At 33.2% G+C, this 27,996-nt stretch overlaps 2 protein-coding genes across 3 annotated transcripts in view; one reads left to right on the forward strand and one right to left on the reverse strand.

The window, feature by feature from the left end:
* Positions 1–27,996, forward strand: part of LOC113393742 (uncharacterized protein) — a 103,501-nt gene that overhangs the window by 68,263 nt on the left and 7,242 nt on the right. The window contains exons 2-14 of one of the 2 annotated variants that reach the window (XM_064219077.1): positions 7,615–7,680; positions 17,062–17,237; positions 17,455–17,781; positions 18,087–23,991; positions 24,114–24,248; positions 24,331–24,593; positions 24,931–25,060; positions 25,402–25,548; positions 25,876–25,995; positions 26,128–26,273; positions 26,414–26,527; positions 26,929–27,056; positions 27,682–27,778. In XM_064219077.1, the coding sequence (XP_064075147.1) occupies positions 7,615–7,680; positions 17,062–17,237; positions 17,455–17,781; positions 18,087–23,991; positions 24,114–24,248; positions 24,331–24,593; positions 24,931–25,060; positions 25,402–25,548; positions 25,876–25,995; positions 26,128–26,273; positions 26,414–26,527; positions 26,929–27,056; positions 27,682–27,778 (7,754 nt within the window). Of the gene's footprint in view, positions 1–7,614; positions 7,681–8,250; positions 15,508–17,061; positions 17,238–17,454; positions 17,782–18,086; positions 23,992–24,113; positions 24,249–24,330; positions 24,594–24,930; positions 25,061–25,401; positions 25,549–25,875; positions 25,996–26,127; positions 26,274–26,413; positions 26,528–26,928; positions 27,057–27,681; positions 27,779–27,996 lie in introns of those variants that run through there. The other variant, XM_064219076.1, reaches the window with a different exon arrangement.
* LOC113393537 (ankyrin-2) overlaps positions 1–27,996 on the reverse strand; it is a 143,585-nt gene that overhangs the window by 34,916 nt on the left and 80,673 nt on the right. The window lies entirely within an intron of this gene.

Below are 27,996 nucleotides of genomic sequence, written 5' to 3' on the forward strand. Positions count from 1 at the left end.
TTTATTTTATATAAAATTGTAATGAGTTGATACATAGCCAGACGGGCTTGCACAAATTCCTATTCCAACCAACTAATCTTCTATATATATATTTTGTGGTGTTAATACTTCGAACTAATTTAACAATTTCTACAAAGAGATTTCTCTAAAGCTTTGTCAATGTGAACTAAGCCTAATACTTTAAAAATCGATGTTGTAAACCAAACCTAGTATTTGTTTAACGTTTTTGAAATATAAACTTAAAAACCATGACGATACGAAATTGTTTGACCAACAATTAACGATTCGTTAAAAGCAATTACTGCAACCGATGCAACAATATATTTTCAAACTTCTGTCGTATTTTCTTTAAAATAACAAATATCTAGCTAGACCATGCAATTTCCAAACCTATGTTTGGAATTTAAAATTAAATGATCTTTTACTTTCTTAAAAAAAAGCCACGGTAAATTATATAGCAATTTTGAATTCTATAGCCAAGCGTTAAGGTTGAAAATATATTATATTACAGAAGTTTGTAGTAACGCAACTTGCAACTGCAAAAGTGCATTGACTCACCCACTGACATAGTTATTTATCTTTTTCACACTTGTTGATATTCTATAGGCTATCCTTGTCATTTTTACGACACTTTAAGCTGTAAAGTTTGAAATACAAATACATTGAAATTTACTGTTTATTTTAGTATTGTTAAAAAACATAATATTTCTTTAAATATTTATCTATTAAAGTATACAAATCTTATACAAAATATAAATAAAATAAACGTAAGTAACAAACGAAATATTGCATTTCAAACCGTTACTTTCGCGCCATTTTTAAAGCAAATCGCTAAATAGTCACAAAAAGTGTTACAGAACTGTATAAAGCATAGTTCAACAATAAACATTCGCTTTAAAGAGTACATTCACTTTCATTCAAATTGTAAAAGTGAAATTCGATTTTTAAAAAAACAACAATGGACGCATGAAAAACAACAAGATCTTATTAAATGATACTATCAGAATGTAGCATGTACTGCGCCGTTCGTAGTTTATTTACTGTTAAGATGAAACTATATATTAGGAGTTTTCGTAATATTACTCTAGCTCTGTCTCATTCATATAATCACTGCATTTCGTTGATATTCCGTATAGTAACGAATACACGTCCATGTATGTAGCAAAAGGAACATTCGATTTTCAAATAAGCGAATTTCACAGAAACAAGTACACTTTCGTTAAAATACTTAATTTAAATTTGGAACAAATATTTTCTTCCAACAAAACTTTGAGTCGTATTTTCATTGAAATATAGTCTTAATTACGAATACAAGGAAATGAGACCGTGCGAAATATTATTCGGTCAATTTTGTAGCATAATTTACACGGTAAGTGGATTTTATTAAATGATCTATTTCTCAGGAAATAAAGATTAAATTAGCGTGATAAGAAATGTAATTAGCAGCCTAATATGCATACGGAAGAGTAACGGATAATACGATAATGTCAACAATGTGTGGTAATGTTAGATATACAGTTACTTTATATGTAAACTCTTTAAATGTCTTTTAAATGTAATATGATGATTATTTTAAAAATAGAATGACAGAAATTTTATAATTTATTTTGCGTTATAAAATTTTTAATTGAGTAAGTTAATTAAATTAAAAAATACACTTTATCATAGCCTGCTTATACAATATTATTTTGATTTTGGACCAAAGTTATAATTTAAAGTAAAAGTGTGAATTTAAAAAAGTAGCCTATGTCCGTTCCCGAGACTCGATCTATCTCCACAACAAATATTATCTAAATCGGTTTAGCGCGATAAAGACTTAAAACGTGCGTTATTTCCGCATTTATAACTTTACTAATTATTATAAAGTTAATTAATGTTTACAGACTAATATAAAAAATATATATATTTTTCTGATCGCTAATGACCTTAGATTTTAAAAAGGGACATAAAATAAATATGAATAAAAACATTTTAATCCATTATAGCGCGTGAGGTAAAAATAAAAATATATATGTATTAATATTTAATTAACGTAAAGACAAACCTGTAAATATCCCGATGCTGAGCTAAGACCGCTATCCCTTCGAGGAGTTTTGGAGCTTTTTCAACTACGCTGCTCCAGACGAGTTGGTTTGATTGAATTTTAACACGATATTTTGCTTCACAACCGAGCACGGGATGAATTAAAATATTAACCAAATAAAAGTTAACAGTGCTTCACTTTGAACCCGCAATCATCGGTTATAATACATGTGTTCTTACTACTGGGCCATCTCGGCTCTTACAAATACATAGTTTTCCCTTTTAAATATCGCAGCTGCAAAAGTGACTCAGGGCATTGACTCAAGAAATGATTAGTATTTGATATTGTATCAAACCAGTTTTGTCTCTCAAAGTTGGTAATGTAATCATACAAATATTAATGGCTTAAATTATAATGAACGAATGGATGAACGAATGAATGAATGGACGAACGAATGAAAATGTAATTAACTATTACTGTATGCCGGTAGAATATAATGTGATGAGTACGTACGTACTCAGACGGGTTTGCACAAAGCCCTATCAACCAAATAAGATTAAGTAAGTCTTCCTAACTGTACGTCAATGAAAGTTACAAGGAGCTCCAATGGTCAACATTACTATGCATTTGGTATGGTTCCTGATACCTTGTATGTGCGGAGAAATTGTTATAGTCTGTCACTGCCCCCCCATAAATGGCAAGTGTTTTATTTGTCTATGCATCATAACAGTACTAAATTGCACATGACACAATGTAATTTAAAAACATTACATAAAGGTATATATTATATAAAAACGTGATACATGTAAAAAATTGCTGCCGTAGAGATCATGACCGCATTGACGGGCGGCATTTGAATCTGAATCCCCGATTAATTTGGGTAAAAAATGAACCTGAATCAACAGTGGAGAAGGAATAAGACGAGTTTGTTATTTTTGATAAAGGTTTTTGGACTTCATCTCAGTAAAATCAGTATGATAAGATTTAATAGCTTATTCATAATAGACGATTTAATTTAAGTAGCTCAGTTTTGTTAAAAAAAAGGTGATATATATGATCAGAAAACGATGATTGTTAATCGGACTTTTAATTGATGAGTTTTTTTTTAATTTAAATTGGGTAGTCGGATTGGCTAATGGGCCTGATGATAAGTAGTCAGCGCTCATAAACATTTTCATTCCATCCAGCCATCCGTTATAACGCCAAATGCATTACCAGCCTTGGGAACTAAGATTGTTAAACTGGTTCACTTGAACCTGAATTTATTTGCTTTGTTGTTCAATTTACGGCTGGTTCTTATACCAGTGGTTACTATTGCAAATATCTACGTAAGGAATTTTAATTCTATATTTAAAAAAGTTTTTTTTTTAGTAATACAAGCAGAGGTAATTTCTACTACTTGTAATGGTAATGATACGTTCCCGATTCTATTCTGATCTAACTTCTGACGAACAATTCTACTTATTTATATCGATAATAGGATTCCGATCTAACTTTAAACTAGCCGTAACCGGATCGTTGCGTTGTAGAATAGAAAAACAGCTGGACAGCAAAGATTATGTTTCGAATCGATTTCGATAAACTTTCAAAATTTGTCAGTTGAATTGGGGTCCTTATCATCTCAGATAAGTAGTTCGTGTTTTTGGTGTTCCTATTGTTCAGATTGACTTTTTCATATTTTACTTCTTCAATGAATGAGAATTATAATCGACATTTTTAATTTTATAATTCAAAAGAAATTTGAATCATATATTGACGTGTTACTAACCTCGATAGTTCCCTAGGGGGCTAGAGTACTGAAGTAGGTACTGAAGTTTTAATTTCTCATAATTAGCATATCTTTCAATCAACTGTACATCAATGAGGAACGACACACATAGATCTCGGTCGTGATTGCTATGCGTTGGGCGAGCTGGCTTCCGGACGCCTTATACGAGTGTGCTAGTGAAATTGTTTCCATTAGGGCTGTCAACGGACGGTAAATTTATGTATATTTACACTATTTAAGTATTAAAAAAATTAATAAGGGTTGGCAAATCTTTCTTTTTTGGAAAATATATTGTTGCAAAGGAGTGAGTGAGTTTAACGCATTGTTGGGCTATGGTCTCCTCTGTGTTTTAGAATTTAGAGCATATTTGACCACGCTACACCAATGTGTTTTGAGCAGAGTTTCATCCGATACATCCTTATCCTTAAGATGTTATTCTTTAACACCGAGCATAACACGAATTATAGATACAAATTAACAAAACTAAAGTTCAGTGGTGCTTGTCTGGGTAATTCTGGTTAAGAGGAGATTTTTGACTCACAATCTTCCATTAAGATTCATTTGTTGCATCCACTGCGTCATCTCTGCTGGTCTATTGATAAGTAAGTCGTTCTGTTGTTCGTAAGAATGACTGCATTATTTTGGTTATTGCCTTTATCAATGGATTTAAGTTAGTTATTAAATGGCGTTTCGTCTCGTCTAACTTGCCCATAAAAAGTGCCCTCTTATAGTGCAACACAGTAATCTTGATAGTTGAACACGACCGTAACGCAGTGGGTCAGCGGATGCAACACGCATACAAATTACGTTGGCACAAATACCACGTATCAGATACGACGGCCATATCCGAATGTTTTTCTAAATTGTCATTCCTTGACCTTCGATGATAGTTAGATACATTTATATTTTAATTGAGCCGAGATGGCCCAGTGGTTAGAACGCGTGCATCTTAACCGATGATTTCTGGTTCAAACCCAGGCAGGCACCACTGAATTTACATGTGCTTAATTTGTTTATAATTCATCTCGTGCTCGGCGGTGAAGGAAAACATCGTGAGGAAACCTGCATGTGTCTAATTTCAACGAAATTCTGCCACATGTGTATTCCACCAACCCGCATTGGAGCAGCGTGGTGGAATATGCTCCATACCTTCTCCTCAACGGGAGAGGAGGCCTTAGCCCAGCAGTGGGAAATTTACAGGCTGATTATGTTATGTTATGTATATTTTAATTAACTTGGTGGTAGGATTTTGCGTCAGCACATCTGAGAAGGTAAAAGTTGTCATTTGCTTTACTGCTAAACAGCTGCTTATATAAGTATCGTTTGGTTCTGGTTCGGAGCCTTAGTGCTCACGCACAAGGGACACCACTTCTATATTCCTTAGATCAGTGGTGCATAGGCTATGTGAGGAACGATTGCAGTTTCTTACAGTGTATGTGGGTAAAGATGACCATTTGAAAGATCAAATACCATTTATAGTATATTAAATGCCTAAAAGCCAAAACACTGCATTTGTCTCCACTAGCAGTAAAGGTTTGTAAATTATTGTAGTATCAGAAATTTTCTTTTTTTACTGTTCCTTGAATCCTTCCTATCATTCAAAATGGTCACGATTTAGTAAAAAAAGTTATATGGTTTTCAAGTACTTAGTTAATCTTGTATCATTTGATTTTAGTAAATTAGTTTATCCGAAAATTGACGTTTGATCTCGGAGACTCGAAGTTCTTTTATAAAATTCCTAAAGTTCGTTTCTTTTTTATTGTAATTATCTAATATTTACGAAATCATCATTGTAAGACATAAAAACCCTTTAAGAGAAAAAAATTCTTGCGTAAAATATTCAAACAATGAAGACAGTCAAATACAATGCGTGAAAACGTTGGCCTTCTTCTCACGATCGCTTGGATTTCAGGATGTTTCCGCAAAAGTCTTGCAAAAGACAAATACTTTTATATTTGTAATTCGTATATACTCTTTATAAAAGTAATTGCGTAGCAAGGCAAGGCACATGAATCTATATATTTTTTTAATAATATAACTAGGCAGACGAGCAACTGAGCACTTGATAGTGTTCATTCGCTTTTCAAACTGAAACACAATAATATTAAGTATTGCTGTTTGGTCGTAAAATATATGACTTGTGGACCTACCTAGACTGGCTAGCAGAAAGCCCTACGACCAAGTAAACCCTACGGTATCATCTCTGACTTTTCATTTCAATAGAATTCTGTTCAATCTCATAAAGTTTTTCGAAGAATTACTAATGTAATAAAAACTAGAAATGTTTATAAAGTACAGGGACGAAATATTTCTTAAGTTGGCATTATAATAGCTCAGGCTTTCGAGGTAATAAATTGATAGTTGACATCGTGTGAGTGACACAATTAGACTAGATACATTGAAACATGGAAATTACGAAAAATGTATTACATTATATTGATTATAAGACTATTGTTTTATTAAATACTGCGGGATAGAATTTTAATAGTATTCTAGCAAAGTCAAGGCGAATAACTAGTTAGCACTAGGCGTCATTTCACAATTCTTACGTATGACCTTGGTTCGCCACTTTCTACAAAACATCTGGGTTATTTGATTATGAAACGAATCGATATAATGATTTAAAGTGGTGCATTTTTTACAGTTCTTGAGTCAGTTTTATAAGGGTTATAATATATCAAGTCAAATCAAAATATACTTTATTCAAGTAGGCTTTTACAAGCACTTTTGAATCGTCATTTAACAAACTATTTAAAGTAAAGTTACCACCGGTTCGGAATGTAGATTTTACCGAGAAGAACCAGCAAGAAACTCAGTAGTTACTCTTTTTCAACATCTAAAAATACAGTCATGTTAGTTAAATACAATTATATATGTATGTTATGTCTCCTGCCTGGAAGTCAACAAGCATTAACTCCACCCTTTTTTTCATCAATGTCTTGTATCGAATAATATGCCTTTTTTACCAATGTAGTTTTTACAAATGACTTGAATCTATGTATATATAACGGCAAAGTTAAAAACGTCTGCGGAATTTTATTATACAAGCGAAGGATTGTTGTTTATCTATATAAATAAAAAGTAATATTATCTATACATTCCTAAACTATTGATCCGACTGTGATGAAATTTCCATTTGTTTTACGCACGCTAGAGAAAACAAGATATTTCTTTGTATTTTGTTCTTCAATATAAACGTTTTATGTACACCTTGAGTTGGGACGGGTTTAAAGGTTCTTAAGCATATGTGGTTCAGTATATTGTAATAAAATATTAAATTATATGTTAGGGCTCTGTTCGTGTTTTGTTTTTAAGCAAATCCGTTGTCCCCTAACCTGAACTCTTTCGGTCATTGTCGTCGTGGGTTGTCGAATTGGCCATCCCTTCATATTTTGAAAGTGAGGTAGTAAAGAGTACACTTATATTTGCGAAAATAAACTTAAATGTAAACAATTTATGTCCTATAATGAGAATGCCCGTGGCTATAACCATCATTTGTTTTTGTGTCTTTAGAATACAACATCAAATTAAAATGTTCAAAAAATTTGCTTCGTAATTATACACGATAAAATAATTTAGATCTGAAGTTCTGTAAAACTCAAATTAACTAGCGTGATACTATAATTATAATTTAAATATTATAATTAAATTAAATTTAATACGGTTTTAGTATATAATATTATTATAGAATATAAGTAGCCGCGCTTCGTCATTTCACAAGCTTTCAATTCAGATTATTGACCTGACAATTGTGAGTTTCATGTTCTTGCAACAATTAAACACTAACTTAGAAAAACTAACCAAAGATTTTATTTTGTTGCAGATATAAATGATAATGAATCGATCGACGCGTCGAGAATAAAAAGAGAGGGGGTCCTGGATAACAGGGGTGAGTAATCAAGAGCTATATTTCATAATAATATTCTATTGTAAAAATATACGCTTGCAGTTAAGTCTAAACTTTCTTACAATTACTTTTATTCTTCTCTTATTTTAGTATTTTATGTATCACATTTTATTTTCACTAAAATACATCTAATACTTTCGAATATATATTCTATCTTTAAACTTTTAACACTTTCGTTATTTTAAGTAGTTTTTTTTGTTAGTTGTCACTGTCGGTTACACTTGTTGGTTTGATTTCTTTTCCAATGGAATTATTTTCAATTTCATACAAAATATGAATCACAGAAATACAAATCAACATATTTGATATTGGCATGAAAGTTGTACAAAATTTAGTGCTAACATATTTGCAATTATACATCTGTCTCTTTTAGCATCTAAGTATTCTATTCTATCTGTATTGCGTAATTAATTGTATGTTTTTCTTTCTCTTTCAAATCTAATCCCCGGGTCGTGGTCAACTCCGAACTCAAATGGACCTTGTAAAATATAACGCACCTCCACGATATCCTATCCACGACTTGACGGAATGACAACTGAATTACGACATTAGACCTGACTGTGCTGCTCGTTAACGATCAAAAACGAAACGATTATAACACGAAGGTAGGACGATACCACAGCGTCAAACCTGTTATCGGCCTATTGACTTCAACTGCGAGGACGTTTATTCAAGATGGTGTCACAACTGAGTATGCTACTCAAATTCTGGGCACCACCTTAGACAATGGACGAATTTATGCTCAACTTCTTACAAAGTCGTCACTCGTCCTTTATAATAAGCCTTCGAATGTTGAAGAGGCATTCATCGTTAATCCAACTCGTGTACATTCAGATTTTGATGGTCAATGGAATGTCAAACAAGACTTGGGTATTATAGACCCAGATAAATTTGTTCTTAAAAATACCGACTATTTAGCACCCAGTAGTAGAATGGAAATCGTTTATGCAAGTAAGCCTGCCCAAGAAACATTTAAATATTGGAATCTTCCAAGTTCTCCCGAAAATCAGGCTGATAACCAAATTTTCGATGAGCCAACGGCGCGCAAAGTCCAACCTTTCAATGATGAACCCAAGTTTGAAGTATATAATTATCTTGATGGACCGGCCATCGAAAACGAGAAAAAAGTTGAATTGGTTCACCCCCATATATTGGAAAATGTTAATATATTACATCGACAAAGTAAAGCGTATGAATTAAATTCTGAACCCATTAAAGAAGAGCCGAAAAATAATGAAGATACTGTTAACGAATCAGATATTGTTAAGGTCAAACCTAATTATGATTTGCCAACGTTTACTATTAAGAACGAATTTTCACCAATATTTTATTATATTGATAATGTTGAATCACGTCGTTCACCGCCCCAGTTATTACCCCAAACTAAATCACCTAAAAAGTTGTTCGGACAAAAAAGTGAACCTAGACCGAAAAAAACTTTCACATATGCCGGTTTTGCTGATTTTACAACTGTAGTTGGTGATACTGTTATCATATTTACACCAAATACAGAAACAATTCGTCCGCCTAATCCAGACGAAGTAAACGTTTTTCCATCAGCTAAGCCAGTTGATAAGTTAGCTACTAAAATTACCTTCTTGACAGCTGAAATTCCAGTTGCAACATCTACATATAAAGCACATGAAGTTAATTTCGTTACTAAAATGCACAACGAAGAAAATAGTTCGGAAAAGGCATTTAATGACGAAGAAAGCCTAAAGAAAGATTTATATGAAATTGACGGTAAAATTCCAGATACAGTAAGTGTTCAATACAATAATGGCTTCGACTTAAATTTAGATGTTTTACAGCCATCAGAGCCTGTTTATACGACAGAAAGTACAAGAAATACTGAAAATTTAGAAATTATACCTATAAATGATTACAGCTCTCAAGCAACGGATCCTTTAATTACTTTGATGCCATCTGCAACAGTTATCGATGAAGCAATTGAATCTGCAGTAACAGAACATAATGAAAGTGAATTATTTACAAACTCTGAAGAAGAAAGTGATAATACTGCCGCCGAAGTTACTGAAAAAACTGATGAAGAGGAAGAGGAAGAAGAAGAGCAAGAAGATAATGAAAGCACGCAAGAAATAGATTCTGAAATAGTCACTACTACTGAAAGTGGTCATAGTGATGAATCTTATGAGATTGAAACCACTACAGAAAATAAAAACAATAAACACGAGGAAATATTTTGTACCGATGGTCTTGAAACTCAATCTACTATGACGACAGCATATAAAACATTAACATACTTAACCACTTATTTCATACCTTTGGAGAGTACTGAAACTACTACTTCTGTGAAATCGGACGTTGTTGTCGAAAGTAACTCAGGCTATATAACAAATTATGTGTGTAAAACCAACCTTAATATTGAACCGACGTCTGTTATACCTATTGAACTTCAGAGCACTGAACAAAGCAATATCGAATCACCAGAAGTGGTTTCTAAAATTGAAACAAACAGTTCAGTTGAATTTGAAATAAATACTGAAAGTCCAGTTAAAACTACGCCAATGGAAAAGGAAGTTACAATTTCTGTTTCACAACAAGAACAAACAACTTTACCCAAAGAAAATGAACCTGAAGGCTTGGAAGAAACTAATTTCCAGAAAGAGTATACACTGACTACAACAACAGAGCATCCTGTAACTAGTCAGAGCCATATTGAAGTTTCAGTCAGTACCGAACACAGTCCGACAACAGAGGAAGATGACATAAACAATTCTGAAAACGAAATTGATCTTATATATAAAACTCTTTATACAACATACACATACTTTACTACCTTCTTCGGAGACCAAACTTCAAGTATTGCAAGTCACAAGTCTGTTGTTACTAATATTATCACGTCTACTATTGATTTATCAAAACTTGATCCATCATTAATAGGCGCTTTCGACAATGATGGAATTGCACCGACAAGTGTGGAAATAGGTAGACCAACTGAAACACTTGCAATCAACAGCATTATAGATCTCGTTAAAAATAAAGATGTGATTGAATCTGTTGAAATAAATAAATCTTACAGTTCTCAAACGCCCACTCCAACATTGGATGATGATTTAGTAGCTAGTATTAAACCAGATTCTGTTAAAACATATTATACGACGTATACATTCTTTACAACAATATACGTTGGATCCGATGCTAATGTTTGCAGTAGAAATGAAGTTTACACAAATTATGTTGGTCCCGATGAACTAATACCCTCAAAAACTGATATCTTACCCGTTGAAAATACTAGAGCTCAATTTGACTTCAGAAATTGCAAGCAGGTCAAGGGAATGACACAACAAAGCTTAGATGAGAATTCATCGGTTGAGAGTAGTATATCAACGGGTCCAAATCAATCAGAAGATATTAAACAAAATGAAACTTTACCACAACCAACGCCTATTGAAGTCGATATGTTATTTAGCGTCGAGTCAAATCCTCTTGTATCGGAAAATTCTTACGTTACAGATATCAAGTCATCATTCTCAAAAGGAGAGACAAAGTATTTGGACAATAATAATGTACTTGATGATCAAATAAGTTCTGAAAGTAACATTGATGAAATTCTACCTTCACCAACACTTTTATTACAAACAAGCTACACTACATTTACATACTTTACCACCATGTACATAGGTAAAGACTCTAGTAAAGTAAAGAGTCGCTTAGAAACAATAACAAATGTTGTAACTGAAACAATTACTCCTAAAACAGAACCCGAAGAGGACAGCAATTTACCAATTACATACTATACAACATTTACATACTGGACTACGTTGTACAAAGATAAATCTACAACTATAACTAGTCGCGAAGAGATCGTGTCAAATATTGTTACACCATCGGTTCAGTCTATACCGACTGTAAGTCCTATCGATACTACGCCAATTGATATAGTAAGTGTTTTACCGCCAAAAGATATAGAAGTGGCACTTAAACCTTCTTTAGTAGAGGAAAACTTAGAACAAGACGATGGTAAAGCTACTTTTTATACCACCTACACCTATTTCACAACATTCTATGCAGGTAACACATCTCAAATAAGTAGCAGTCTAGAAACTGTAACTAATATCGTCGATAACACAAAAGCAGTTGAAGATAATCAGTTAGGAAGAAAAGTTCCAAGTGGTGCAGTAGATAAAAATTTGATTCAAGATGATAAACCTCGTATTACTCCTACAAAATTAAAAGAAGAAATACAAGCAACAAAACAACCAAATCCTTCTGGTGTATCGACTACTTTATTACAAGGAACATATATCGACAATTTATTTGCTGAAGTTAAGCCTGTTGAAAATAGTACTCCTGGTCAAAATATTGAGAAACAGATCATATTTTCACAAGTTGCAGTAATATCTGGTGATTCAACAATAATAACAAGTGACAACAAAACATTAGGCGAAGACACTACATCTACGTCAACTACAACAACTACGGAAGGATCAATAATTACCTCTACACCAGAATTAATAGAAAGCTCAGTTGCTGATACTGAGGTTACAACAGAACTTTTGCCTGAAATAGAAGATGAAGAGGATGAATCCAATTCGAAAAAGAGAAGTCGTCTGACTTTTACAACGAAAAAACCGTCATTTACTCCTGTCATAATACCATTTGCTTCAAGGAACAGACCTACATTTAGCCCTAAACGCTTACCTATTCCAAATAGTGCAACAACTATTACCAGAGCAGATTTTACACCGACCATTACTGCTACTCCAACGCTAAAATCAGTTAGACCTACAGGTAGTTACAGTGGCAATAGAAAACAAGCTGCTGCATTACCTAGTTCATCTAGTTCCGGAAGAAGGTTTGCTGGTCGTACCAGTGCAAATGTAAATTTATCAGCGAATATTCCAGCTTCACGACCTGGAGGTTTTCCGAGAGGCAACATTGCTCCAACGTCTAGAAGGACTGGTTTTAGGTCTAGTTCTTTAAGAAGTAATAGTTTGGACTACGCAAGTAGATCAGCAATTCCAAGAATTCGACCTACTGCCTCATCAAGGTTACGAGGTGGTAGACAATCTGCTTCTATAAATTATCCTCCAAATGAACAAAATGAGTCAGAAACTTTTGCAACTCAACAGGAAGAAAGTGCTACTGAATCCCTTGATGAATATTCTGATACACCACAAAGACAAACTACTAATAATCCCTTACTCAGATTTAGAAGACCACCTGTAGCTAGGCAGCCTGGCACGGCTATAACACCAAGATCTACGACGCCTTCGTCTAGACGTAGCTTAACTACGAGAGCGCGTACTACGACAACCAGACGTTCAACTACTCGTTCAACTTTCAATCCTTTGCTTGCATTACGCAGACAGAGACCTAATTCTTTGTTGCCAAAAAGAAATCTATTTAAACAACCAGAACCCGAACCTGAAGAAGAAATAAGAGAAAATGAAGAGAAGTTTGAAGAAAGCGAAGAGCTTTTAGATGAAGAAGAATTCGAAGAAGACAATGATTACGAATCTTCAGATAGAAAAGAACAACAGGTAGCATCACCATTACCTCCCAGAAAAACTTCTAATGCAGTTCAAATAAGACCTTTTGCATTTAAGCGACGTTCTAAGCGTCAAGTAGATTACGGAAATAGAAAATATACGAATTTCAGAAGGCCTGGATTAAAATTAAGTAGTACTCGAAAACCAGATCCAGAACCGGAGACAGAACCGCCGGCGCCTTCTACACAAAAACAAAAAACGGGCCGCTATAACTCACGTCCAAACGGTCGGACTACTACTGTTTCTGCACCTAAGGTTTCTCAAAGGCAACCATTTATTGTTAGAGGTGAAAGTAGATCGACAACAACGTCAGCACCAGCTTACAGACGGGGAGCTAAATCGAGACCATCATCAAGAACTACAACTCTTTCATCTAGACCAAAAGCTCCTCGCTTATCTAATGGAAAATCTACTCAGTCTTCAAGATCTAGTCCTTCACGTACCACAAGTCGATCTCGGTCACGGACAACAACCAGTAGAGCATCAAGCAGACAAAGAAATTCCTTTGAAAACCTAAGTGGTGAAAGATATAATAAATATGATAATATTTTAAATGACGGTAAGATTACTGTAACACACCAGATTCCATTTGAGGTCACAATACCTATAGTTAATGGAAAGATTACTGAATATAAAAATGTTTTATCTGCAAAACCAAGTATTGAGACATTACTACTCAATCAGGTGGCAACAACAATTGGTCCCATCGGTAATCAACAATTGGTACTTGCTCTTGAATCAACAGAATTAGCTGAAAATGGTGCAACTAAAATAACAAAATTCGTGCTACATGAAACTCCTACGACCACAGTAATTTTTACACCTACAACTATTAGAGGTCGCAAAACATCGTATTCTCATATTTTACCTAGTACTGTTTATAACGTTGAACCTGTTGTACAAACGGTTGCACCTGAAATTAACGCAAATGTGCCATTAGCAAATTTATTGTTATCTCAACTTTTATTAGGTAATCAGCAACCTGCGATAAATCCTCTTCTTGCATTGCAAGGGCAGGGACTGATACCGCAACAACAAGTAGTACAAACACCTGTAACAGAGTACAAAACTAGATCAACTACCTATGTAACAACAGTTACGGACGCAAGAGAAACATTTTTAACAATTACTTTTAGAGGCACTCCGATATTGACTACGATTGTAGATCCAACTACAAATGTTATTACAGCTACGGAATTTATAACTGATACAGTTGTAACTACACCAACTGTTTTGGCACCTCCTCCTCAATATAATTCTTTATTGCTACCTCTACTTCTCCAGCAGCAACAACAGCAGCAACAACAACAACAACAGGCACTGTCTTTACAGACTTCAAATCCGTTACTTGGATTAGCACAAGCTGATCTTAATTTATTGCCGAATAATCTTATACCAAACAACAATTTGAACAATGATATTTATAGTAACAGTCCAAAACCTAACATATTGTCTGACTTAAGTAGTAACGAAGATTTTTCTGAAGATATTCAAGATAGTGGTGAAGATATTCCGCCACCATCACCACCTCCTACACGCAGGAAGAAACCGCGAGCTCAGAAGCCGGCTCCACCAAAACACACTAGTGTAGTTACATTATACGTATCTGGTAAACATCCTGGAGAGTTCAGTACAGTATTGTCAACTGTTATTTCAGATGACACACAAACTGTCAGAAAACGAGAAGCTATATATTATGAAGATGTTAAAATACTGCCATCTACATTGCCATCTATAGACCAACTTGTAAGTTCACAAGGAGACAGTGCATTAGAAAACTCTATAATTTCAGATATGGATAAATATTTAGCGAATTCTAATATTGTATCCCAAACAGAAACGCAAAGCTTAGAAAGCATTGTAGGTAAGATCAGTGATCATGTGAACTACAATACATCACCAACCTACGTTGTAAAATTAGAAACTCCATCCACGCTTAGAGATTTAAAGCAAAGTTCCGTCGATGATGTCTCTTGAAAACCGAACAACTGGTTAGGTCTGTAAAGTAATGATTTAGTTATTTATTTACTTTGTATCATAGTAAGTTAACTATGAATAGTGCCTTATAGTTTTAGCATTTAGTTTTAAGATACAAATACTCTTTCGACATTGTAGATAGGGATTCGTGTTAAGAGGTTTATTAAGATTAAGATCACCAAAAATATTTTGACTTGTTACCATATATTGAGTTGTATTGTCAAAAAATATATATCTTTAGGTGATTATTATCTAATCACTGCCTAAGAATAACTCATAAAATCTTAGAATTAAAAACCTTAATATAAATACTACCTTTTATAATACTCGACCTGCTTCATTTGTAAATTGCAAATTACGACTTAAAATGATAAAATAATAAAAATATAATTAAAAAACTATTTGTTTTATTTATTAATATATAACAATACTTGAAAATATACCACATATATCATACTTAAAAAAATATACAATATAGTTATCTAAAAAGAAAAAATAAATAAATCTAGAATTAAATATTTTGAAGATATTTTAAATATCATTTGCAAATTAATTTATGTATATAAATAAATTAGATGTATTCTATTTCGTTTATAGTATAGAAATTGAACTTATACAAAATTTATTTGTAATTATGGACTCGAGTGATTTAAGCATTGACAATTATGACATAACTGAGGATGACTAAATGACGACTTGAACGGCGGTCCTTTGAAGATCCACGAATCCAGATGGTTCTATCCCACAATCCGCGTCACCATCCGCCTAAGGAGGTGAGTTTTAAATAATATTAGCTAAAAATACTGTAGAAGTTATACATCTAGATGCATCTATAAATAATTTAATATATTCAATCGACTTTTATATTAGAAATGATAATCATTTCTAATATATTAATTAATAAAAACAATGTTACTAAAATAATCCTTACATCTAGATGTCTAACTACCTGTAAAAAGTAGATAAGTAAATGTATTTTTAAACATAATTTATAACGTGTATATAGTATAATATGAGGTGTTTTCAAATGTGACAAAGTGCTGAAGTAGTAAAGCTTCATATGATTATTATTATAAATTAGGTTATCATTATCAAATATTAGTAAAGGAAATACGTATATTATCATGATTTATAATATTTGATAATGATAATCTATAATTGTATTATTATTATTAACTGATAGTTATACTCATTTTGTTTTATATTGCATAGAATAAATAACACTACACCTATTTTTATAAAAGTATTAAGAGTCGCTTTAACGACTTTTCTAAATGCACAAATTAGCAAGAAGCTATAAAATGGTTACTAATTCACCCGTGTGTTGAGGTGCATTTTCAGTGAAATGGTTAGTTATATTATGTAATTCTTCACAGTCATTTACTGCCATTTTTATAAATACACACGGCTCAGCTTTAAACTGTTTCTCTATATAAGGTTTATTTAAAACTACTGAGTTATGCTCATGTTCATGCCAAAACTATCTAAAATATTGTAAATATTTTTAATGTCTTTCTAAATAATTGCTATAAATTGTAATTCTCAGCCGCCAAATTAATTTCACTGATAACGGACCATTCAAATAATTAATTATATGTAACAAATATTATTCATTTTAGAACCAGTAAAGAATTGTTTACGATTATTTAAATTAGTTTTTTGTATGGAAATCTTTTTTAAAATTGTTTAGTTATTTTGATCTTCTAACAAATATGGGCTACAAATGATACAATTGACTTGGATGATAATTATAATCTATATATATTTTGGATAAATTACTAATATAGTTGGTATTAAGTTTTTATAAATATATTATAGTAAAATCATATCAGACTATAAGAATATGGATTAAAGTATATTTTGATTTCAGCGTTTAATACAAACGCCATAGTGTATGACAATACACCATGGAGACCTGGACGTGAAATCGATATTACTAACGGAGCTGACGACGAGAGAAAATTAAAAAATTTAGCTACAAGAATAATGTCTAATGGGGTTGAGGTTTTAGTTAGAGATAAAAGTTCAGATGGGAAACAAGAACAGGTAACCAGTAAATTTTTTTTAGATCAGTTCCTAATTATTATATGATGAAAATTTTAATAATATGCAGGTAATGTTTAATGTATTACAAGTATTATACTAAAATTTTATTTTCATGTTTAAACTTTTATATTGACTATGTTAAGCATATTGTTGTGATTAACACTAACATCTAATTGTATTACAAGTATATTCTTATTATAGTCATCTCTTTTCTCAGCGAAAAATTAAAGTCATGCAATTAAGTTCAACGAAAACACCAAAGCATCACGTGAGTTCTACGCCACCAAATAAATCGTTACTGTCATCAGCTGTTGCTACTGTTGTAAACCGACAACAAATGAGTGCTTTCTTTCCTCTACATCAACTCATGCAACATAATTACATTATCAAGACGTGTATGACCACATACACATATTTAACTACTGTTGTTCAAAACAAAAGGAGCGCTATATCAACATTTGAAACTATAGTTTCAGTGGTTACAACAGAATCACTCACAAATCTTTACGCTACAGATGTGTTAGCTGACTTGAAACCTACAAAAGTAAGATTCACAGTTAAGGAACCCGATTTAAAGGCACAAGGAATATTCCTGGGTTTCATGGAACCTTTAAATAATTTACCCGATATCCAACAAAATATTACCATTACAGCGTCTAAAATTATAATATATTATAAATTCAGAAACTTTTAATTGCTTTTAATGTCCTTCCAACATAATATTACTAACTCTTTTAAGAAACGTCATTATTAATACTGAATGTTTATACCGTAAATATTTACAGATAAGATTGTTACACTATATGTAATAATATATGAAAGTAATATAAATTTTCTTTACAATTTCAGACGAAATACATGGAAGTCAAAACTATTCAACCTTCAGCAACTAGTAATATGTTTTTAAGCAATAACCCCAAAATAGAAAAAAGAATTGATAGCCAAGAAGAAAATAATTTTGACCTCATAGAGCCATCTGAATTAGGTCATATGCCATGTACTAGTTCTTGTACTTGTAGTCATACGAAAACGGAATCTTTAAAAACCAAATATACAAATGCAAAACTACCGTCTGCTATAGCGACAGATAAATACCTTATTAAAACTACTAAATACAGCGGCACGAAATTGGATGTTCGACCGACTCACAAAGAAGCTATTGATCAGACATTATACCGCCCATATGAATACGAGACTAGTTCTCAAGCAGCTCCTACAGATAAAATTGTAGAGAAGTTTACACAAGTTAATGATTACTCTGATGAAAAAGATTCAAATTCAGTAGAGACAAGTGATTTATTAACCAATGAACAAGCACCGCCGTCAAAACATAACAATATATCTACAAGTAACACATCTATAAAACCTAAACCAGACAAAAACCAGAAAATAAATAAAAATAAATTTGTAATGGCGGAACTTATTAAATTAGGTTCATTAGGTATTAAAGGTTTATCTCAATTGGCTCCAGTAATTGAAAAAATGACAGGTGGTTTCATGAAGCGACAAGAAACAAATAAGACGGTAATAACAACCACAACTGTTAAACCAGTCAGCAAACTTACAATTTACAATGCAAATAAAAGAGTAGATAATGATTTGGAATCTAAAGTAGGTAATTTTCCAATCTATATACCTGTCGATGAAATGAAAACTTCTGAATCTCAAATATCTTTAAAAAATGTTACCTTACATCAAAATTTTGCATGGGCAACTGATAATAAGCATTCTAAAGGACATCTTGTAAAACCTAAAATAATATATGAGAGTCCACTCTTGAATGGTGGAATACCAATAAGTCCGGGTGAAATTATAACAGCGAATTCAGATGTGATAGTTGGAAAACCTGCAGTAGGGGGACCGTTAACTTTAGTTGCAAGTGGGATTAAACTACAGAATCCGGTTCACCCTCCACTAATAGATAGCGTTGTTGCAAATAATGACCAATATCTAGTAAAAGAAAAACCGATGAATGACCAAACTATATTAAATATGAAAGTGGATGACTCTTTTGATTTAAGACCACCAGAACTACCTAAGTTAAAATCAAAACCAAATAAAAATATTCGCCCTCATGGAGGTCATTTTAATCAGCAAAGTTCCCAACAGTGGTCTTCAACTAATTCACATATAATATCTGAACAAAATAAACAATCAGGTATACTTAAAAATAAAGAATCAATGGTAATTAACCATGGTAGACCAGCGTTTTTAGATTTTATACCTTCTTTAAATAAACATTCCAATAATATTCCTAAAGACCATCAAGTTAATTACAGACCTTCATTTAAGGAGCAAGATATTCCAGATAACAATCCAAGTTCATCTGAAGTAATAAGTACTAAAATAACAACAGATGGAAGGTACACTGACGTAGAAAATGACGATTCTGAAAATAAACCATTTTTAGTTGATATACAACCTTCTAGAGTAGCTAATGTATTGATTCCTCATGGCAGTTCGACAGCTTTGGTATTTGCTGGATCATCTGAACCTCATAAAACCGGCGATTACATCGACGATCCTCTACCTTACCCAGAACCTGGATACTTTGGAAGTTTTAGCATCGATGCACCACATATGACCAACGTTCATAACGTTGTTCCAAATAAAAACCAATTTTTTGGAAAACCAACAATTAAGTCTACATTTGATTCATACGCAAAAGATGTAGCACCAACGTATAAAGGAACTGGACTCAATAACGATCAGAAAGTAAAATGGAATGAAAATAAACGCCCAAAAGATTTAATGAATATTCCTCCACCTACAAGTAATCAAGAAAGTCACATTCAAGTAGGGCCACAGATAACAGCGTATAATCCAGAAATATATAAGGTTGAATTTGATAAAAATTCTAAACCCAAGGAAGAAAAAGATATAATTGACAAGGAATATGAAAATTATCTTGCTGTTCCACCGCCACCACCTAAAAGGCATTACAATCAGGAAATAAGATATGATAAAAAAAGGTATCAGCAAAGACCAATAGTTCATACAAAACCTATACATGACAGCAACGTGTTTTTAAATATTCAGCATCCAATATCAAATCAACTTCCTCCGAAAGTAACATCAGAAATTTATTTTGCATCGCAGTTACCAAATAATCAAGCTACACCAACATATTCATTTAAAATACCTCAAACACCAACCACCGTTACTACAGCGCAAGTGAAACCACCAAAAAAACCTAATGAACAGATACCTAAAACAAACAATGCAGTAACATCTTCTAATGCAACAAATAAATCAGTTATTACCAGCAACACCCAGGAAAACTCATACACTATAACATTGAATACTGCAGCTAATGTTGCAAGTGAAAGTAATTCGGGGAAAATCATAGGTTCAAGCATTTCCGTACCAATCACCACTACGTCTCTTAATGGACAAATAAATGCAAATATACCTATAGGAACAAATTTTGCAATAAGAGTTGAAGATGACCCTTCAAAGTACGAAAGTGTTGCATTACATGGCAAAAGACATCCATCGCTTATATTCGATGATCATGAACGAGAGCCTGGTAATAATTTTAATAGCTATAAAGAAAACAATTTTGAATATCAATTTAACCAAACTAACTCAATGATACCCGTAAGACAAACTGATATTAATACAAATATCAGAGACAAGCCGATACACAAGGATCATAGTAATTTAATACCGCCATCTGTAAATAGTCATGCTAATTTCCCTATGATAAATGAAGATACAAATGGATACATAAATTTAAATTCGAACTATGCGGATAATAAAAATTTAAACGCTGAAAATAAACCTATATCATTTGTACCGGAAATTTCAACCAATTCTCACGGGTGGTATGCCAGCGTTCTTAAAGAAGATAATTTGAAAAATATAAAAGTTGAAGCATCTACTCGAAAAATAATACCATTGAATTTCGATAATAAGTCGGATAGTCTACCGGAATTCGGTGAAAAGATTGCGACTGTTGGAAAACCGCCAGAATTTTGGGATAACAAGAATAAGCAAACAGTTAATAATTTCAGTATTGGTAGACCATTTTCGAAGACAAACGAAGGTCAAAAATCGAATGTACTGCCTTTTACAATAAAGCCTAACTATATTCCATCTAATTTCGGTAACAAGCAACCAGTGTACGATATACCATTAAGAGATAATAGCAATGAAGTTACTACAACAAAGATAATTTACTCGAAACCAACGAAAACTATTTACGAAACTGCTGAAGAAATATATGATGGTGAAGAAGAATCAGAAAATAATAGTGAAATTGATGGTGAAGTTAGTTCAGAATCTATGAAAATACCAATTATAACTACATCTGTAGCTAAGAATAACTATACAAAAAGTTCACCTTCCTTAGAAAATGTATTCAATCAAAATGTAAACCAACACAGCGAGGACGTAAAGCTAGTTAACTTTAATCCTGGAACACAAACAGAAAAACCTTTTACTTCATTTAATAAAACAACATTTCAGTCAAATAATATTAAGCCTATTTATGATCACAATCCATATATGAAGCCTAGACCATTTACAATTAATACTGCAATACCATTAGATCATCAATTACAACAACCACATTGGCAAATCAATCAGTTAATGGAAAACAGTACGAACGCGTCATATGAAGATAATATGGAATTAAATATTGGAGAAGAAAAAAACACTGCTATAACAAGTAGACCATATTCCACGAGAAAACCAGTTGGTTTTAAGGAACCAGAAAATAAATATAAAAACCAACAGAAGAATACGGTCTTATTAAACAATATGGGCATATCAAACGAATCTAATATTATAACGTCAACTATTCAAATTCAAGACAAAAAACCTTTAATTGTGGAACTAGATGAAAAAACAACACTTAAACCATTTACAATTAAATCTGAATCAGATAGGTTAAACAGTTCCTTAAGTGAAATAATTGATTTATCGCCACCTCCACCGACTGTAAATTACAACTTCAAGCCGTCAATTAATGATGAAATTATGGGTATGAGCCCACCTCCACCCAGAAACCCACTACAAAGAGTTCCATCAAGAATACCCCAAACTCCGAGACCGATTTTACCTATGAGAACACCAGCTCCATATAGGACTGTACCACCAAAAACTTTACCTCCTAGGCAGTCGACTCAACGACCTGTGAGGAAGCCATTGAAGGATGAAGTTTCAACATATAGGCCAAATTATGATATTGTTAATAAAGTTAAAAGGCCCTCTTTCAATATTGATCAACCTTCTTCACATTTACTACCTCCTCCGAGAGAACTACCTTCTAAGATAACTTCAATACAAAAAGAACCCAAACCGACAATTTCTTCTGTAACAGACGTTGTGTTCCCAACTGCAGCTTCCTCCAGTTGGTTAACTTCATCTAATTTCGATTTTTCATCGAGTTTTAATTTTGGACCTTCATCTGTATATTTTCCAGACAACGTGTCACCTACAAAAATACCCGAAGATTCCGATAAAATATCATTAGAATCTTCTTCAGAAAATATATTTATTTCAAATGAATACGAAACCTCAAGCGAGGCAAAAGATAGTAGTCATGAAACTCCTGTAACGCAAATAACAGTTTCAAGAAAAGAAAATAATACAAAGCTACTAAATAAGGAAAGTGAATTTTCAATCGAGCAGGAACAAGTTGAGTCAAGTAAAGAAGATGTAACTAAAGATAGAATGAAAGTTATTCCGATTGGAAATAAAAATCGGACTCGTAAGCCTTATCCAATTCGTAATGATGATAAAAAGTCAAGTACAAGCAAATTTAAACTTCCATCTAAAACTGTACCTGTAATAAGACCTACACGAACACTATCTCGACCGGAACTTTCATACCCAACGAGATTAACTTCAATAAAAAAAATTATAAGACCTCTACCTTCTAAACCAATAGCTGTTTTCCCCACTAATATTATAGAAAGTTCTGAATCGTCCATAGAAGAAGAGTATATTAAGCCAACTGAGGTCCTTAAAGAGGAACAAGTATCAACGGAATCACTAGAAGTACCATCTATTATAGAGAAAACATCTACTTTTAATAACGATCCAATGACGTCGAATATACATAAACAACACCATGCTGGAAATGAAATCAAGATATCAGATGAAATTATACCCACAAAAACGGAATTCAGAACAACTATAATTACACTCACTAAAACATTATCAGAACCACCTCAAACAGTTTCAAGTATTGGCTATATAAACCTTACTCACACATTGACCGTAACTCATACCAAAACTACTTTAGTCAGTCAATCTGAGGGAGCTGTAACACAAACATTGATACTAACCAACACCCACACTTCTACGATAGTTGATGTCGTAACCGAGATATACACAAAAGTACAACCAACTACAATTGTAGAAACAGTCACAAAACATATTCCTATACCTCAAGTTGAAGCAACTTCTATCGTCGATTCGTCATTACCAACAAAGATAGCTCTTGACGATATAACCATGTCGTCAGAAGAAAGAGACAACTTTATTATAAGAGACAATGATGTTACTGAGAATATTCAAAAAATTGAAGTAGAAGAAGATAAAGATAATGACACATTCTTTGTTGTTATGAACAAATCACAAAATGGTGGCAAATCTCCACCTATTCCAGATATTGATACGGGAGATTATGATGTTACTAGAAATGAACAAGTTAACAATAACGGAGTATCACAAGTATTATTTGGAGAAATATTGTTAGCCGGCACGCCTTACTTAGAAACTACGAATGTTGTGCACCCTACGGGCAAGTACTTTTGCTTAACAATAATATTACATGAAAGCGGTTTTTTTTTTTAATTTACCTTGATTTTTTACAAGTTACAAACCTAATACAATAAAGCTACAACAATAATTTGTTATTTTTAGGTGTTGGATATGGAAAAGAATGTCAACCAGATTGTAAGGCTTCAAGAAACGAAAGGTGTCAGAGAATAGACGGTATTATGAAATGTGTATGCAGGCCCGGTTTTGCTAGAATGTTCCCTGACAGACCTTGTAAACGTAAGATTAAATCTGGCGAAACAAACTAAAATATAAATTAAATTTTCTTACTTGAAATGTTTAAAAACTTTTTGTTTTTCAGCTACTTATACATATTCAGTTAGATTAGCATTAGGATCACAAGGCAATGAACGTTTGAAATTCCATACAAACTTGTCTGATAACTCTAGCAAGGAATATCATAGCTTAGCTGTTGCCACCCATGAAGGAATCAATAGAATGGTAATGCAATCTGACTTGCGTGACGTTTATCATGGCGTACATATAACTGGATTCCATCCCATTGAAATGTTGACACCCCAAGAGGAAACATATCAGGGTGTCATTAATGACTTCTATGTACAGGTAACAATTGTTTGATTATTTTAAATTAAACAATAGTCTAAATACATTATAAGCGAGTGTACATACATCAAGAACTGATATGTTCCATTCGTCGGAACATAAGCATTATAAAAAAATCTATACTTCTATGAAATATGAAGCTTAGCGTTGTCTTCAAAAATGTCCAATTCAGAAGTCAATGTATTTATTTACTTACTATTGATGCTCATGACGTTTTGAATAGCAATCACCATTACTATCCATGTTCAAATATTTTCATGTATTGAAATTCTATATTTCTAATTGTTTTTACCAAGCTTCACTTATAAATAATAAATTCGTGCTATGATATTTTCAGCTCTCAGACAACGCTCATGAGAGTCGATTGAAAGAAGTCATAGAGAAATACCTAAGAAACAACAACTACAGCCTTGGTGGTACAGAAGTGCACGCAGCGGAAGTGTTCATAGACAGGCTCAATGTTAGCGGTAAGTATAAGTTTCTAAAGAGTATTTTATAATACTTCGAGATGCTGGTCCAAACTTCGTTCGTGTTCAATAAGAATTTAATTTATTTCTCAATCGCAGCACCAAATTTTCAGGGACACGCACAAATACAGTAAAATATATAATCAAAATCGGTGCAAGCTATTAAGTTAAAAACACATAAAGAAGATTAATATAAAAAATAATTGTACAATTCTGGGATATGTAATCATGTCAATATATATTTAAGTGTTATGAAGTATCCTTGTTAAAATTACCTTCAAAACCTTTATTTTAATAGACTTTAAGAATTTTACTTATATCAGTGTGTCATCATTCAACAGATTTCGACGAATGCATCAGTGCTCAATTCCACGATTGTTCAGAACACGCTCGGTGCTTCAATCTCCGCGGGACCTACACTTGTAGTTGCTTGGAAGGTTATGCGGATCTAAGTGTGAACACATTGTACCCAGGGAGAATATGTTCTTGTAAGTAAATAAAAACGATCATCTATTTCAAATGATTAATTATAAAACGAATATTTGAATGGTGAGAAGATCTTTGCAGAATCCACTCCAACTTCTGTCGTCAAACTTCGGTCACTTAGTCCCACTAGATAAGATCCCACTCATATAACATGACGCAGATGTGATCGGTAGATATCTTGTCCTAAGAATATGTATATGTAGATTTAAAATCCAATTGAGTTACAAAACTTAAAATAAAAGTTAATTAAATGGATGTTTACAGTCCTAATTTAGTTAGTTAGTTATTTATATAGATGACTTATCTTGTATTTGCATATTTCCATATAGCTGATGCAGTTGGTTGCGCTGGCTGTAACTACCATGGCACTTGTTTCGAGCGAGAAAGCGCCATGATCTGCGAATGCTTTAAGTGGTACGCTGGCAGAACTTGTCAAGTCAATCTAAAAGGTATGCATCGAAAAACCTCTTGGGATATTTTAAGTAAAAATTGAAATATTGGTGTCAAATTTTACCGAAAAAATATTCATTATTGTCTTCAAAAGTCTTATTCAAATTAAACTAACAAAATTTCCATTTCAGCTGTATTAATAACAGTAACGGTCATTGGGTTGGTAATTATCCTTGTGGTGACTATCTGGGCGTCAAAGAGGTGTTGCTGTCAAAAGGGTCCCGCCACGCAGACCTTTGTGATCGGCTGTATGCAAGGAATGCCTAGTTTGCATCAGGTAATTTGAACTCAGAAAGTATTTAACATTTTATAATTTAATGTTAACTTACTATTATTAATTAATTAAAAATTCATAATGATTCATAAAATATGTGATATTTTATTAAGATATTAATCTGATAAACTCACTTATTTCAGGGAAATATACCTTCGAAACAAAGAGCTGACAGACGAGCGTTGATAGCTGAAAGAATGGAGACGGCTGAAACCTGTAGTGTACAAAATACTTCCTTACCGTATATCCCGTCAAAGGTAATACTTGGTCAAAGATAATAGATACGAAAACATACATCCCCCAAATCTAAGGGCTAAGGGTGTTTATTCTAATGTTCGCTAGATGGCGCTTCGTACTTTAAATCGCGCTATAGTGTATGCGTTTTTTATATATATTTATTTTTAGTAGTAGTTTAGTAGACATTTTCTGACTTTATTATCTTACAAAACATTATTGTATTTAGTATATGGTCGGTCTCTAGATTTTAGTATCTCCTCATCATTCATAAATTTATATTTTCCTATTGATTTGTATTTTCGGATGTTGGTACACCCAAAAGGAACGGTTTACTGTGATCCAGTTAACCGATGCTCAACGAATGATAAAGCGTGATGATCCCCTCGCCCCTTCCCTGTAATAAGAGTGTGCCCGTGCGCAGTCCCGCTCGCGCTCGTCGTGCAGCCGCCCGTGCGCGGTGTCGGCGCCGCCCGCGCACGCGCCGCCGCCGCCGCCCGCGCCCGCGCTCATGATCCCCCGCGCGCGTCTACACCCGCTACACTCAGACAGGTAATATATACTTTAGCCGTAATGTATATTGGCCCTACTGGCCTGTACAGCATCACCGGCCGGGAATGCGAGTTAGAATATTCAAGCAAGGGTATTGGGAGCTCACTTAAGGGCTCCGAGTACGTGCCTCCTAAGGATGCCTCCTGTGAAGCTGGAACTCGGCTTAGGGTACTGTCGACGTTGGTGGAATGGGATGCCATAATTATAATACATTTTCTGATATACAAACTTAAGAAGAGAAGGATTACTTGGTAGTAGGGCTTATATAATATGATGAGTGGATGATACCCACCCGGGCTCGCACAAAGCCCTACTACCTAGTAAAATCTTTGCGTTGCATTTCGAAGAAAGATCTTAGATTGCGCCAGTATACATAAAATTCAAATAGTGCAAGTTCATCCTTTGAATGTATGCCTTTCAATAGTAGTCTCTTCATTTATGTTATAGCCTTCAAATAAATTAAGTATTTAGATTTTCGCAATCAAACGTTATACTAAAAATGTAGCGTTGCAAATATCCTTTGAATTTTATTAAGGTTAAAACTTACCAGTGATTGAATATTATGACGTTACGTAAGTTTTTGCAGGGAGTGAAATTACTTTAATTTTCTTTTATTTATTTTCAGCCGTGATAATTTATCTAGAAAGAAGAGTACCGAGATTTGCAGTGAAGCAAAATTGATAAGTTATTTAGAATCCGGGGCTACTAATGCTACAGACGAAGTGAGTTCAGAATAATGTAATACGTATATTTATAGCTTAAGAGAGAAATTTAATTCAAAATAAGACAAATAGAAACTTTCATACGGACAAATAGAATTCATAAATAATTTTACCATTAGGATTATATGGGAAAATAAGTATGATTTTCCCCCATTTATTTGGAAAGGGGTATACTGATGATGATATCGCCCTGACCGATCTCGCAGAAGTAAACGCAG

The sequence above is a fragment of the Vanessa tameamea genome, chromosome 26 (assembly GCF_037043105.1).
Source record: "Vanessa tameamea isolate UH-Manoa-2023 chromosome 26, ilVanTame1 primary haplotype, whole genome shotgun sequence".
Taxonomy (NCBI): Eukaryota; Metazoa; Arthropoda; class Insecta; order Lepidoptera; family Nymphalidae; genus Vanessa; species Vanessa tameamea.